At 34.9% G+C, this 17,346-nt stretch overlaps 1 protein-coding gene across 10 annotated transcripts in view; it reads left to right on the forward strand.

Moving 5' to 3' along the window:
* The window catches only part of CNTLN (centlein), a 329,556-nt gene that overhangs the window by 225,336 nt on the left and 86,874 nt on the right, over nt 1–17,346 (forward strand). For 6 of the 10 annotated variants that reach the window (XM_054256412.2, XM_054256395.2, XM_054256414.2 and 3 more), the window contains 3 exons: nt 8,708–8,888; nt 14,413–14,506; nt 14,607–14,830. In XM_054256412.2, the coding sequence (XP_054112387.2) occupies nt 8,708–8,888; nt 14,413–14,506; nt 14,607–14,830 (499 nt within the window). The remainder of the gene's footprint in view (nt 1–8,707; nt 8,889–14,412; nt 14,507–14,606; nt 14,831–17,346) is intronic. The other 4 variants (XM_054256403.2, XM_078369716.1, XM_054256410.2 and 1 more) reach the window with 1 other exon arrangement.

A 17,346-nucleotide genomic window follows, 5' to 3' on the forward strand; every position in this document is an offset into this window, starting at 1 on the left:
GCAGATGTCAGCCTTATTTTACCCAGTCCCTATTCAAGATGGAGTTGCTCTGTTTCAAATACCTCTGACATTAGTACATGTGCACAAGGTCACATATTTTGAGAGACATATTATACAGTATCTCTTAAAATATAGGATTGCCATTTATGTTATTTAGCAGAACTCAATTTTATACTATGATTAGTGTTACATTTCCTGCCTGACAGAAAGCCTTCAAGAGTCACTTAGCTGAAAAGAATTCTCAAACAGCTAGAAATTCTTGCAAGAGAGCTTTAGGGACTTCAGAAGATTCTTTCTTTTAGATTTTTATAGTATAAAATATAAGAGTTACTTGGATTTTGAAAAAAATAGAACTTCATGTGTATATATGTATAATACTATATTGTATGACTATCACCTTATTCATATTTATTTCTCATAGTTGAATAGTTATTTACAAGAGCATGCCTTTTCAGCGATGGGTTTTTATCACAAGGGTTTGTTTATTCTTTCAGGAAGAAAAACAGAATTTCAATATTCCAAGCAAATTAAAGAGAGAGAAGTGAAGTTTGTAGTGTTATTAAATAAAAGGGGCTCTTTGCCTTATGCTGGAAGTCAATACTATGACATTGAGTTTTTGAGAAAAAAAAAGTTTTGTATCGCAAGTTGACTCACAAGGAGACAGGAGTGTCAAGCTCAAATCTGTCGCCCCAGGCTGGCTTCAAAGCAGTATTTTCAGCAAGTGATGGGGGGAGGGGAGATGCTGAGATTAATAGGTCATTGGTGGAAGGAAAGGGGAGATCTGCAAAGTCCTTAAGGATACAAAGACATAGTTATCTCTTCATGCCATCTCATAGGTTGCATGTGCAATTCTGGGATAGTATGAAACATGCAGTGGAATTTCAGGCTGTGATGTCAGCAAGCTCATTCTGTGCAGACTCCAGTTGACCATGTTGGTTCCAACTGATTTCACCTAGTTTTTTAATCTCATAAGCAGAGGGAGTTTCAGTAAGTGGTTTTTTAATCTGCCATCCTGCACACTCAAGAATTTCTGTTAATCATTGGTTTCTTTAACTCTTTGAGGCATAGTTTCAGAAGCAGAGAGGGAAGAATTTATTGAGTACATTATAAAGGGTTGCCGAACATGCCATGCCAAAATATGCAGTTTTGGCATAAGGATTATTTCAAACTGAAGCCAGTTCAGAAAAAGCAGATACAAGAAAAGCTCTCTTCTCTTCCCCTACAGTGCATACATTTACAAAGGCATACCTTCTTCCCTCTCTGCCAAAAAAGGGATAAAAGCTAATCCCTGGAAACAACTTGAGACCCTAATGAGCCTGGAGATAGCACCAGAGAAATCTACATAACAAATTTTACCAACTAGCCTTCATCTACCATTAGTTTTCCACGTATTTGCCTTCCTACAATTTGCTGCCCCTTAGGGCTCAAGTCCTTTTCCTTTGCTTTATCACTTCTTTAAATATTTATTTTCTTTGTTGAAGATGCTGTATAAACTGGAGTTCTAAGCCACCTCTTTGAGTTACTCACTTTCGGATAGTCCCATGTATTATATGTGTGATACACATGTTAATAAACGTTTTTCCCTTGTTAATCTGTCTTTTGTTACAGGAGTCTCAAATGAGAACTTAGAAGGGTAGAGGGAAAATCATTTGTTTTTATCCCTACAGTTATACTTTATAATTCCATTTTCTCCTAGGTTATTTCTTTAATTACTTGGTCACATTTCCCAAACATGACATAAACTTCCGTGATTCTATGTGTTTAGCCTCTCTGACTTCATGTCTCTCCCTGCTTGTGCATTTTATTCTCATTCAAAATTATTTTACAAGAAACTGATAGTTTTTGACTTACCTTTTTCTTTTTGCTTCAGGAATGTGGTATTTTGATCCTTTTAAAGTTTTCAACTTTAGTCCTAAAGCCCTTTCCATCTTCCTTCCATTTTATAAAGCAGTGTATTCATTCACATTGTCACCTTTTGTAAACAGATGATAACACCTGATGGGGTTCAGGACATACTCCTCCCAACATATAGCTGAAGGAATTTGAAAAATGGCAGGTGCTAGAAGAACTCTGTGATCTTCTCCCTTGAAACAGATTGTAAGAACCTCATATGAGAGGTGACTTCCTTATACCAGAGGAAAGGAACATCCTTATGTCAAAAGACAGAGGAACACCAGGATGAATCTGAATGAACTGCCATGCTAAGTGTCTCCCAGTTTACTATACTTAGCTCATACTCTTGTCTTACCACATTTTCCCATGACTTCCTATTTTTCATCAAACGTCAGATGTAACTATTTCTTCAGGTCCTCATTTCCTTGTGAAGGCTCCCTTGTCATGTACAACTTATATTAAATAATTTCATTTGCTTTTCTCTTGTTAATCTGCATTTTTTACAGTGTCTCGGTCAAGAACTTAAGTTGGATAAAAGAAACCTATATTTTTCTCCCCAACACAACTATCCCATTACTTAGAGTGCATCTTAGGTGTAAGATTTATTGCCGAGGTAAAATGAGGAAACTGAGGCAAGTATAAAAAAGTGAGAAGCTAATTTATTCAGCTCCCAGGAGAGCTTCAGTGGTCCAAGAGGGGGCCAGAGTGGTCCAAGAGGGGGCCAGAGAAGTCGCACCCTGTTCAGGGTGTGGGGTTTTATGGGGAAGGCAGGCAATTGATTGGCTACTGGGGAAACAGAGAAGGCATTTCTATTGGCTGTTGAGGAGCAGGAAGTGCATGGAGTTGGAAGTACATGAAACTAGCTGCCATTGGTAGGTAGGCGGGACCTTGAGTAAGTGGGCCTTGATTGACTACTGGGGAAACAAAGAGAAGGCATTTCTATTGGCTGTTGAGGAGCAGGAAGTACATGGAGTTAAAGTAGGAAGTACATGAAACTAGCTCCCATTGGTAGGTGGGCAGGACCTTGGGTACCCGGGCCTGCTGGGGGCATATGGGGCAGGCTCTTGCTGGGCAGGGTATGGTGGAACTTCTTTTAAAAAAATTTCTCGCAGGGTTTTGTTAACAGCGGGCTGGAGGTTGGATGCATAATTTAGTGCTGAGTATGGGCTTGGGCATGGTATGCAGAGGCGGGTGTGGGGAAGCTATGTGGGGAAGCCAGATAATGAGCTCGGGTGATGACACAGTTATCAGGCATGGAGAGTGATGAATGTGTCCGTTTGACTCCCGGCAAGGCAACTGGCCTTACATTAGGGATTAGGAACATGGACTCTGTGATCTAACTGCTTTCATTCAAATCCTAACTCTGACATCCTCTAGCTGTGTGACCATAGGCATGCTCTTTAACCTGTCTGTTCCTCAATTTCATCACCCATAAAATAGGTATAATATACTGTGAGAAAGAAGTAGGATAGAACATTAAAATAGTACCTAAAACATGTTCAATACTGTGTATTTACTATTATTATAAGGAAATATTTTCTTTGACTATCCAAAATATAGATTTTTATGGTATAAAATAAAAGAGTTACTTGGATATTGAAAAACATAGAACTTAGTATGTATAATTTAGTATATGTAAAACACTATATTATATGATTATCACCATATTAATATTTATTTTCAACTATTTAATATTTCAACTATAGTTGATAGTATTTATAAGAGCATGCCTTACCCCATCCTCAACATATTTGTATGTGTGTGTGAAATGTATATGTTGATTAAGTCACTCATTCCCAGTTATGTTCAAGAATATGAAAAATTCTGCAATGAAACAGTATAGTACAATAAATATTTATTTTTCAAATTGTGAGTACAGGTCTTTTTTAGGCCTGCATTTTGTTGCTGTTTATAGATTCTACACACAAAGGTTCCATGAACATCTCTTCGTAAACTTGTTTCAGCTAAAATTATTTGTTTCTCAAGCTAATTTTAATTCTACCCAGACTTTTTTTTCAGTAGAGTTAGTGGAATGATTACTTTTATGATTGCAAAGGTTTTTAATCTTGGAAACTTTTATATTGCTATTTTTAAATGACCTATGCATTCATTTTATCCTCATGGAAGTCCTGATTCTACTGTGTTTTCCACTAAATTTATCAAAAATAGATTTGTCTGTACTTTCCCAAAATAGCAATCTTGCTTTGGGTTCCTAGCATTTTATTCCTAGGTTAGTGTAGATCTAGATTCTGTAGAACTTTTCATGTAGTTAGTCTCTTGACACAGTATCTTAGGATTAAGTAATAGAGTTCCTTTCATGTTGTTAAGTTTTTGATGGAAGACCAGACTATATACATAGCAGACAGTGAAGAATATGTGAATAAATACGTTTGTTGAATCATTAAACTATATTTATTGTCTGACTGCCTAATATAGTACGGTACATAAAAGCAAAGTCCGTATAGAGAATTTTTTTTTAATGACATAGAGTCATGCTCTGTTTCCCAGGCTGGAATGCTGTGGCACAGTCATGGCTCACTGCATCCTTGACCTCCTGGGCTCAAGCTCCCTTCAGCCTCAGTCTCCTGAGGAGCTGAGACTACAGGCATACAGGAGCTGAGACTACATGCCACCATGCCTGGAAAATTTTTTAAATTTTTTTGTAGAGATGAGGTCTTGCTACATTGCCCAGACTAGTTTTGAACTTCTGTTCTCAAGTGATCTTCTTGTCTTGGCCTCAGAAAGTGTTTAGATTACAGGTGCAAGCCACTGTGTTTGGCCTAGATTTGAGGTTTAGTGAAACAATGAAAATTTAAAAAGTATTATAAGAAATTACAAGATTACTTGTTTATAACTTCGGAGCATCTCTAGAAAGTATACTTAAGCAAGACATGAAAATACAGAGCCAGATATGAAAGAAAGGTAATAGAACTTTAAACATCTATGTAATAATAGACTATATAAAAAGAGTTAAAAGTCAAATGACTAACCAGGAGAAGGTATTTACAACAAATAAAGAAAGTGAAGGACTAATATCCAGAAGATTTAAGGATCACCTACAAATTGTTATATAAAAAAACACACCAATAGAAAATGGGCAATGCTATGGACAGGAAATATTAATGACTTGAGCAGATGACTCAGTGAACTAAAGATTATGAATCTATCTGTAGCAGACAGAGATGGTATCTGGAACCTCTGACAAGCATGACAAGAACCACATGTAGACAATAAGGCCATGAGATTTCTGTTGACAACTATTTTCTATTTAAAAAGCTAGTACTGCTGGGAAGAGGCTGCAGCAGTGGCAGATTTTTATTTTCACAAATCCCCCATCAAAATAAACAAAACAAAGAGGAAGGCATAGCCAAAATCTCAAGGATAGCATCTACAATAGAATTGGTGACAAACCCAAAATATGAACAGATAGGGATAGCCATCAGTAACTGTACGATTTGCATTGTATCAAGAGAGAGAAAATTGGTGTCCTGAGAAAAGAAAAATATAAAGTCCCTAAACAGACTATGATTGGAAAACACAGCAGGACAATATAAGAATGGCAACAGAAACTAAGAGAAGACACTGTAGGATCCCATTTGCAAGTGAATGTCAAGGAACCATTATAATGTCTGGAATGCAGAAAAAGGGTTTCTTCTATGAACTGTCTACACCAAAAAACCAGAACTTCCCTACTGAACCAAGTACCACACAGAACACTGAAAAGAGACTGAGTGTTATAGGGACAGTAGCCTCCTCTGTTGGTTAATTTTATGTGTCAACTTGTGTGTTTTGGGATGAGGTTAACATTTAAATCAGTGAGCTTTGGATAAAGCACACTGTCACATTGTCCTCCAGAATGGAGATGAACCTCATTTAGTCTGTTGAAGGCCTGAATAGAATATAAAGAATGGCCTCTGTGAGCAAGAGGGAATTTTCCAGAAAATAGCCTTCAGATTTAATCTGCACCATCAGCCCTCCTGGGTGTCTAGCCTGTCAGACTTCACACTAGAACTGGAAAATTGGCTTTCCTGTGTTTCCACCTGGCATTTGAACTGAAGCTGCACCATTAGTTCTGGGCTATACTGGGCCATACTGTAGATTAGGACTTCCCAGCCTCCATAATCCCACGAACCAATTCCTGAAAATATCTGCATACATCCTGTTGGTTCTATTTCTCCAGAAAAACCCTGACTAATCCACCTCCCCACCTCCCACTCCCACCCCCATCAAGCCTATTTCAGCTGCTGTCTTACTCTTTCTCAGTAATGATAATTCTATCTTTACAGTTTTGCTGAGCAAAGGCTTGATATTGTCCTTGATTCCCGTCTTTCTGTCCCTCATTAATCTACCCTATCAGGGAATCTTCGTGTATTTCTTTAGAAAAATGTCCAGAAATTGGCCTTTTCTCATCACTTTGGTTGTCATCACCCTTATATCTATCATTATAAGTTGCCTGGAATACAAAAAGAACTTTCCTAAACTCCCTCTCTGCTTTCAACCTTGTCTTTCGTTCATATTTAGTAATAAGAGAGCTTTTATTAATAACAAAAGCTCTAAATAAGAGCTTTTTGCTAAATAAGACTAGTAAAAAGCTCTCTTAATAATAAGCATATTTAGTAATAAGAGAGCTTTTACTAAATAATCTTATTACTAAATATGCTGCTTTTTATGATACTTATGCCATTTTGGGCATTATATACTGAATTTCTGTCAAGTTTTGGCAAAAAAAAGGAATAGAACACAAAAAGAGGTAAACAATTATAGTAGAACTTGTAAGCAAATAGAGTATTCTGATTCAGAAATAATGAATTCTGGTATATCAACATAACTTGAGGATTTGATCAATTGCTATCAGTATTTTGAAGGAGAACCCAAATGGTATGAGAATATAGGAAGCAGGAAAGTGTAGTAGGGAAATTAGAAAGCACAAAGAAGGGTAATTCTCCAGTTGGTGTTTTTTAAATAAATCCTAAGTAAGGTTCTAGGACATTATAAAATAATAGTTTGTGAATGGTTTTTAAAAAGAAGTAGTAATTTCTCAAAGCCAGTATGGGTTCTTCAAGGGAAATTCTTATCAGACTAACCAATAACTTTTTAAAATATAATAACAGTAAATACAGAACATCTGAATTCTATCAAAGCATGTTTATCTAATTGTAATTAACATGACATTGAAAGAGATGCAAAATACTTCACACAATAGAATCAAGATCCCCAAAGATCTCAATAGACTGGGATGATAGTTACACAAATACCTACAGTTAGTTAACTTGGCTATAAAATACCAGTGGCACTATACAATGGGAAGAATATGTGGCTCTAATAGTTGTCTGCGTAGAAATACTTTAGGAGGTTTTGTTAAATCTTATTTGAGTCTATAGTATGATGTACGTGCTGGAAAAGTTTACATACTTTTAGTCTGCATCTACACAGAGTTTTACTGAGTATATCTCATAGCGTCACAGGAATATGAAACTGAATTCTGGACACAATGATCCATCATGATAAGCTGAAACACATTCAAAACTGACCAGGGAGGCTGGGCATGATAGCTCACCCCTGTAATCCCAGCACTTTGGGAGGCCAAGGCAGGCGGATTACCTGAGATCAGGAGTTTGAGACCAGCCTGACCAACATGGTGAAACCCCAACTCTACTAAAAATACAAAAAATTAGCTGGGTGTGATGGCAGATACCTGTAATCACAGCTACTTGGGAGGCTGAGGCAGGAGTATTGTTTGAAACCAAGAGGTGGAGGTTGCACTGAACCAAGATCGCCACCACTGCACTCTAGCCTGGGCACGATGGAGTGAGACTCCATCTCAAAAAAAAAAAAAAAAAGGTCTGACCAGGGAAATAAGGCATCTCAAAAGCATATAAGCATATATGTTAGGAACATTTGAACAAGCTCGGGATGTTATTCTTCTTGGTGTCTTAAGCAGCATATAATGGTGTCTTAAGCAGCATGTAATGATGTCTAAATAGTTAAAAGCTCATTCATATGGGAAAGGGACTTACTTGTATGTTCCACACAACCTCAACACTTCTATCTCCTACCTTTGTTTTTTTTCTCTTTAAAACATCACTATTAACATACTGTGTATTTTACTACTTCTTGTTTCCTGTCCCTCTACTCTTACCAGGATAAAGGTCACATGAGGGAAGGGATTTTGTTTTCCACTTTGTTCACTACCACCTTAGCCTTTATGCCCACAAAAGTGCCTGGGCCCATAGGTGGTGCTTAACAAATACTTCATTGAATGATGAATACCCCATAAGGGATGGAACTAGAATCAATGGGTGAAACAAAATTTCAGAGATTGAAATTTTGAAAAATTAAAGTTCTAATACAACTTACTCAATAATTCCTACTATTGATACATCAAGGCACCAAATGTTTATCTATTTAGTATAAATCAGTGAAAAATTCAGAGATTGAAATTTTGTTTCAGGTGAAGGAAAAACTTTATTGGAAATATTAAACCTTTGTGGGCTTGTTGGGAAAGTAGTGCATGCTCCGACCCTAGAAGCATTACAGCAAATGCTTCCTGAGTTAACACTTGGTAGAAATACTATAGACATGATGTTAGTAGGGATTTGATGTTAGATAATCTGTTTTCTTGATGGGATTCTATAATTTTGTAAAATAGATTTAGGCTGATTTTCCCTTTTACATTGAGAACCTATAAATGCCCACATTAAACTTGCAGCTTTATATACAATCTATGCTAAAATATTATTTTGTCTTGTACTTAACACAAGTACATGTAACAACTTTTATTCTTGGGTTTTATGTCCCTACTTTTTCCTGAAAGCAGTGATTCTGAAGCACAGACCTCTCAAACATTGGGAACAATTATTGTAGAAACATCCCAGAAAATAAGTCCTACAGAAGATGAAAAAGACCAGAAAGAAAGTAATCCAACAGAAGATAGCCAAACACAAGGAAAAGAAGTAATACAGACATATTTAAATATAGATGGCAAGACCCCAAAGGTATCTGACACAATTTTGCTTAATTGTATGCTGTTTTAAATTTTGTCTTATTCTTTTTAAGTAAAGAAATTTTACTATTGATTTAATTTGAATTCTTAAAAGTTGTCTTTTTTGAAATATACAGTGAAAATATTCACTTTTGAATAATTTTCAAGTTCTTATTGTAACAGTCTTTTGCATAGATGAAAATCGAAGTAAATACTATTCTTATAAATATGAATCTTAAGGTATTTATATCTCAGCAAAAAAGTGATAATAGGCTTATTATTGTTTTCAGGTATATGAAATATTCCAAGTGAGGAAACTTCTTTTTTAATATTAGCCTTCGCAATGATAAAGTCATTTAGTCTGACTACATCTTTAAATTACGTATTTCTAACCCCTCAATGTATTTTAAATTTTGAAAAATTAAAGTTCTAATACAACTTATTCAGTAATTCCTACTACTGATACATCAAGGCACCAAATGTTTATCTATTTAGTACAAATCAGTGAAAAATTAAGGACAGTTCATTTTTATTTTGTTGTAAAAAATTAGGTTGTTTTTTAATTAACCTCTAAGTTTCTTTTAAAGCGTAATTCAGAAACATTTGTTTTGAGATCTTGCCAGCACTTTAGAGGAAAGGTCTTCTTTAGTTACTACCAGAATAAAGTTCAGACCAACAATTATATGCTAAATGCTTGCTGATTGATTGATAAATATATTTTATAAAAATTTTTGCTGCTCTTTATTGATACTTGGTAGGTTAGTTTTTCTTGTTTCAGCTACTTTTGTGTGTATGTTGAGGTATATCATTGTGACTTTAAGTTTCTGTGATTACTAATACAATATTGAGTACTTTCTCATAGTTATTGGCCATTAGTATTCTTTAATAAATTGCCTCTTCAAGTCTGTGCATTTTACAAATGACTTGTCTGAATTTTCGTTACTGGCTTAGGAATTCTTAAATACTCTATCTATGAGTCTTTTGTTGGTTATATTAGGTATCTTTTCCTACTCCATGGTGTGCCTTTTTACTCTTCTTACTGGAGTCTTCTGAAGAATAAAACATCTCAGTTCTAATGTGGCCAAACTTATCAATTTCTTTGTTTATTAATAGCACATTGTGTCTTCTGTATAATGCATTCCTTACTGCAACTTAGACGTATCCTATACTACCTTCTGTGTTCTTTCCCTATATTTTTCTGATTTACTGTTTTGATTTTCACATCAATGTCAGCATTGATTTTTGCATGTGACATAAGATAGGGATTAAGTTTCCCATTTTTTCCCCAATATTTGTCATGAACTTTTCCTTACTTTATTCAAAGGTATCTTTATTGTAAATCAAATGTACATAAACACATGGATATTTCTCTAGGCTCTTTCTTCTATTCCTTCAGTAAATGTGTTAGTATCATGCTGTCTTAGTTACATTTTAGGAGTGTTGATCGGTAATAGAACAAGTTTCCCACCTTCTTGTTCATCAAGAGTCTCTTCTTGGTCCTTTACTCTTCAAAATGAATTTAAAATCAGCTTAAGTTCTACAAAAAGTTTTTTGGGGGACTTTGGTAGTGACTCTATTAACCTAAATTAATATAAAACAAGAAGATACTGAAAGGTATAGAGGAGGCAGCAGACCAGCTAGGTACCCCCGGACTCAGGGAACAACATGGTAGTAAGCTCTCTGGGTTTTCATTTTGCTTCATATATCCTGGCCTGGATACCTGGAATTCCCCACTGGGAAACTCCAGTAGGTCAGACAATACCGGCCCTGGATAAAACCATTATTTTAGCCAAAGAATCGGGAAGAGGCCAGCCTAGCAAGACAGAAAAGCTTACACAGTAACTGTCCTACTTCAGGCAAACACCACAGAAAAAATTGTAACCCTATTCCAGTCTCATCTGTAATGGCCTAGTGGGAACCTAGACTTTCACTCTCACCTGGCTGTAAGTAAGTAGGCACTCTTCACCTCTCCTCCTAATATCAGGTTGTTGCCAGAGAAGACCAAGTAGGGAGCAGCCAGTGATAATGACTCCCTCCTGAGGTCTTCAACCCCTGGGCTGCAGACAGGTACCTTTTGTGGGCTTCTAGGAACTGGGTCACACAGCAGAAGGTGAGTGTGTTGGCCTGAGCTCTGCCTCCTGTTGGATCAGTGGAGGCATTAGACTCTCATACAAGCGTGAACCTTATTGTGAACTGCACATGCAAGGGATCTAGATTGCCACTCTTTATGAGAATCTAATGCCTGATGATCTAAGATAGAACAGTTTCATCCTGAAACCATCTCCTCCCCCCTACCCCCTCCACCCCGTATCCATGCAAAACTTATCTTCTACAAAGCCAGTCTCTGCTGCCAGAAAGGTTGAGAGCCACTGACTTTCTCCTTTCCATGTCATTGGAGACCACATAGGGAACCTGAATATTCATCTCCATTCAGCAGTTTAATGCCTCTTTCCCTTCTGAGCAAGACAATTTCAGAGGCCAAGTACAGAGATGGGTAATTTAATTATCACTCATACCTAACAAGCTCCCTACCCCCTCCCCATGATGTCAGTAGAAGCCAAGTGAGGAACACCAATGAGATCCCCCTCCATTATCCAGCCATGATGGTATCAGCAGATGCCTACTGGGTAGCCTGAAGTTCTGCCCCCACCAAGCAGTAATAAGGTACCCCTCTCCAACCAGGTTGTCAACTGAGACTGTATTTCTACTTCCAACTGGCAGTAATTAGATGGTGTGTTCCTTGCCCCATCAGCGTGGTGTCAGATGAGGCCTGTTCAAATAAGATTCAAGGAAGATACAGAACCTTGACCCACACAAGTATGAACAACTGATTTTCGACAAATGTACAAAAATAATTCAATAAAAGAAGGATAATCTTTTCAAAAAAACAGTGCTAGAGCAATTGGATATTCCTACCTAAAAAAGAATCTGCATATACACTTTACACTGTATGCAAAAATTAATTTGAGGTGGAACACATATAAATACAGAATATTATAAACTTTCAGAAATAAATAGAGAAAATCTTCAGGGCTTAGAGCTGGGTGAAGAGTTTTTAGACATGATACCAAAAGCATGATCCATAAAAGAAAATATCAGTAAATTAGACTTCATTAAAATTAAGAACTTTTGCTCTTCAAAAAACCCTATTTAGAAGATCAAAAGACAAGCCACAGAGTGAGAGGAATATTTAAAAACCATGTGTCTGACAAAAGTCTCATAGCTTGAATATATGAAAAATGCTCAAAACTTAACAGGAAGAAATTAAACGATCCAGTTACAAAATAGGCAAAAGATATGGGCAAATATTTTACCAAAAAAGGATATATGGATGGCAAATAAGAATATACAAAGTTTTTAAACATCACTGTCAGGAAACAGCTAAAGTAAATATTAGTGAAAATACCATGTCCTGACCCAGAGTGCAGAGGGACTGGATCTCTTATATGGTTCATGAGAATATAAAATTCTACTTTACAGCATTCTGAAAAACAGTTTTGTGGTTTCTTAAAACACTAAACTTACCATACAACCCAGCTATCATACCCTTAGACACTTATCCCACAGACTTGAAAATATATGTTTACCAAAAAAAAACTTATACATGAATGATCATAGCTCATTTACTTGTAAAAGCTGAAAACTGGGAACAACCAAAATTCTCTTCAATAGCTGAACAGGTAAACAAACTAATACATCTGTAACACAGAAAACTACTCAGCAGTGAAAAGGAACTAACTATTGACATACTTAACGTCTTAGCTTTGTAACCTCAAATTTGTTGTCTTAGATTGGGAACTAGGCTTTCTTTCTTGCCTTCTGCATTCTGTGTTGCTATTTAAGTGGAATTTCAAGGTCACAAGGGATTGTTTGTTCTGCATTTTGCTGGCCACTTTGTGGGTTTGTCTCTCTGATTTTCTGCTTTCACTTCATTTTTGGCCTCTGGCATTTCCTTTATATTTTTGCCGTGTTAGAAAGATACTCTAAATATGTTTGTTTCATAGTATGAGAGTTTTCTTGAATTTGTATTCATTAATAGTACAGGAAACAGAAGCCCACTTCTTTGTAATTTAATTTTAGCTGCAGTTAATTTGATAGCAAATCTGGTGACTGGTATTAGTAATTCAATTGGTAGTTGTGTTTTGGACCTTTATTTTTTTTTTTTTAACAGTGCTCAGTATATGGCTGATACTTAAATACTAATTAAATCTTAATAAAGCAAGGAAAAATTTATCTTATAAGCCAGTTCTGAAGATAAGTTCAAATGAAGCATTTCAAAAATATTTTGAGAAATGAAACATTGTTAAGGTTTTATAATTTCTGAAAGTAATTAATTTAAAGGAAAACCTTATTTTAGATATAGGCTTCTGGCATATGTGTTAAATGGTTACATGACTTTAGGGCTATTTGTTGCAAGACTGGGATCGTTGAAAACATTCTTAATATAAGAAATAATTTTCTAGATGGAATATATCCATGTTTCCCAGCCAATAAATTATTAAACTAGACTGGACACTGTGGTTCACGCCCATAATCCCAACACTTTGGGTGGGCCAGGCGAGTGGGTCACTTGATGCCAGGAGTTTGAATCTAGCCTGGACAGCATGGCGAAACTCGATCTCTACTAAAAATACAAAAAGTAGCTGGGGGTGGAGGTGTGCACCTGTAGTCTCAGCTACTTGGAAGGCTGAGGCATGAGAATCACTTGAACCCTGGAGGCAGAGGTTGCAGTGAACTGAGATTGCACCACTGCACTCCAGCCTAAGCAAGAGAGCCAGACTCTGTCTCAAATAAAAAACAAACAAACAAAAAAAACAAACAAAACCACACACACACACACACACACGCAAACTTAAACAAGACCGCATGTTTTACTACTAATATTTACATGTTTAAATTGGTAAAATATTTTGAAACAAAAGGGCTTCATTTTATTCAGCCTCAGTGTATTGAATGCCATGAGGAAAACATACCACTTCAGGAAAAGTTATTTTATTATTGTCAGAATTATTTTTAGCCTTATTTGTCAGAGGGTTATTAGCTTCATTTGTCTGCATATAATAGAGAAGAGTATTTGAGAAAAGACCTATAGTTTCAGAGAATAAGTTATTAATTATTCACATTTTACTTTTGTTACTATTACCATATTTACTCCTAAGTTTTTAAACTATCCCTAGATTAAGTTTCTACTTCTTTGGAGTTGATTTGGTATCTTTATCTTCTGCCTGCTAGTTTAAGTTCAGTGTATATAATAAGTTTATTTGTAAGTTCTTGGTATCAGTTATAGAATTTTATTATCTAGAATTAAAAAAAATTTTTTTTTCAGTTTTTTTTTGTAAGAGACAGTCATGCTATGTTGCCCAGGCTGGTCTCAAACTCCTAGCCTCAAGCAGTCCTCCTGTCTTAGCTTCCTATAGTCTTTTTTAAAACTTCTGCATAAATAATTGTATTTTTAGGTAAAGGGATATTACTTATACCAGTTTACTTGATGTTGTTATTGAATAATAATACAATTTTTATGAAACCTTCAAATTTAGGACTATTTTCATGATAAGAATGCCAAAAAAACAACTTTTCAAAAGAAGAATTGTAAGATGCAAAAGAATTCACATACAGCAGTTCCTACTAGAGGTAAGAATGTATATGTAATTAACAATATGTCTTTAAATTTTTAAATCTAATTTTTAAAAGATTAGATTTAAATTTTAATAATTTCAATATTTTTATATAGCCAACAGAGAAAAGTACAAAAATATAACTGCCCAGAAATCAACTAGCAATATTATTTTATTACGAGAACGGATTATATCCTTGCAACAACAAAACAGTGTACTTCAGAATGCCAAGAAAACAGCAGAATTGTCTGTTAAAGAATATAAAGAAGTTAATGAAAAGCTCCTCCATCAACAGCAAGTATCTGATCAACGATTTCAGACAAGTAGGCAGACAATAAAGGTAAAGAGAACTTTAAGATTGATTAATAGTATATTATAGTGTAAAAGTAGATATTTTATTTTACGTATATTGTTTAGTTCATATTTGTGTTAGACAGATCTATGAGTTAAAAAAAATTACTGGACTTCTTTAATAAGGCCCATATTAAAGGCTAACTAACATACAGGAGGGAGGGAAATCCAAATCAAAAAGACACTTTGCTAGCATTCCTGTCCTACTTAGTTTTTCTCATCTTTGAAATATTTTTATATATTCTGTATTGTGTTACATCTTAGCCTTTAAAAGCAGGCTTCATACATACATATAGCTTATCCATTTGCCTATGTTTAAAACTTTGTGTTTATGATAAGTTATATTATTAAACTAATATATTCCTCAGTTACTCTTTGCCCAAATACTAGTATAAAATGTGAGGATTTTAATGTGAGTATCTGTTTTAATGTATTTGAATAGCCTACCCATGGTCCTTTTTACTCAGGCAAATATAGAGCTTTCTATAGCAATTTTCTTCACATTATACCTTACTCCTGGTAATGTAATCTTAAAGCACAGATTTAACTTACACTTTGAGATGAACTTAAAGCAAATGAAAAAGAAAAGATTTTTTGTTTTTTAGGTCTCCATTCTTTACAGTATTTGCTTGTGAAATGAATGATTTGTTAGAAAGTTGTCATTTTGCACAGAAAAAATTATTTCATTATTTTAGAAAACAATCTTTAAATCACTATCACATGTAATTTTAAATTATACTTAAATTCTCTAATTCTAATATCTAGTGCTTTGATTCAAACAATATGTATAAACATCTTAATGGTGAAGGATTAATCCAGTTAAGAATTGTGTTCTGACTTTATTCCCAGAGTAGCCTTATACCCAAACCTTAACTGCATTCCAAACTTAGACTAGAAGTTTCAGTATAGGCTTGGCCCTTGGAAATATGGCAGTGGGATACCAGATGAGACTGAGCTCTGTGTTAGAATTTAGACAAAGCCACTGATAACACAGCCACTGTGTAGAAACCACATTTCCCAAAACGATTTGATCCCATATACATTTTACTGGCTAGAATTTTCTTTTCTTCTCTTTAATACTCTTTGTCTCTCTTTCTTTCCTTTCCTTTTCCTCTCTGCTACTCTTCCTTTCTTTCTTCTGTAGTTAAATGACATTGTTTTATAGCACCATGATACTATGAACTATATACATTCCTAAGTTTTTTGTGCAAATAGCGAAGTGACATGAAAGAACATTTTTTTTAAAAGAAGAAAGAAAGCATTCTTAACTTTAATTGTTCAATATTATACAAAAAACTTTTGAGCTTTTCAGTTTCTCTTAAATAATATACTAGACAACTGGCTTTTCGTAAGAGTAAATTGTAATATTGTTAGAGGAAAGATGTAAAAGATTAGCGTTGTTATGAAAATTATTTTCCTCATTCTCTTTGGAACAGGAATTTTCTACATTGAGAATTTGAAAAGTAGTGGTACTTCTTGGGAGTTCCTTAAATTGCATGTACTATGAGAAAAATAAAAATAGTACACTAGGGATTCAACTAAAAATCTGTGTTAGATATACTTTTTTACCTTTTTCACAACCAGTTTTAATTTCCTTTCTTATAATGAGGTGCCATACTGGGTAATATCAATTAAGAAAATCCACATTTTAGCAGAGATTTCAACTACTTGCAAAGATAAAATTAGGAGGTATAAAAAGCACTTCAGTTACTTCATGGTTCATGTGCATTTTAGAGAGAGTATGGTATGGATGATCAAATGAGTTACTTTAATATGAATTTCTCCTTGAAGCTACCCTCAATTCTAGCTATTTGAAATCTCATCTACTCCAAGGTAAAGGTCATACTTTTGTTACTATGTTATAGGTGTAACTTGTATTTCATTGTTATATGTTATTTTATTTTTTAGTGTACATTTTCTTTAGATAATAGAAAGGTCCAAGAACATCTAATAATGAGAAAAGCACTTCAGGAAAGGATAAGAATCAGAATTTAGAAATTTTCCATCTCAAAAATCACTATGAACTCGAATAAATGTAACCAGTGATTAATTAAAATTAGATTTCATTTGCATATTCTGTACATAGGGAGAAACAACTGATATGGTAACTAAACTTAGAATTCTCTACTGATAAAGTAACTTCCCAAATATTACATAGATACAGACAAATTATCTTTAGTTAACACATTAGTATAGTCTTTGTGAGCTCTATCATAATAAGCATAGCTTGGGATGGAAGATGTCAAGATCTCAGTTTCTCATTTACTGAGAAATTTTTCAGGTTACCAACCTGAGGATTTGGGTAGCATCTGTTCATTTCTGTGATATTTTTTAATAATGGAACTTAGGAAAACAGATTAAGTTTAGTCTTTCTTTTCCTGTCTATTTATGATAGAATTCCTACATGCTTGGCAAATACTTTAATTATTTCATATCTGTATCTTGTGATTTTAAAACCCTCAATATTTATTTTTTATTCCAAAGTATTGAATTGGGCATCAATAG

This window comes from Callithrix jacchus, chromosome 1, assembly GCF_049354715.1.
Source record: "Callithrix jacchus isolate 240 chromosome 1, calJac240_pri, whole genome shotgun sequence".
Taxonomy (NCBI): domain Eukaryota; kingdom Metazoa; phylum Chordata; class Mammalia; order Primates; family Cebidae; genus Callithrix; species Callithrix jacchus.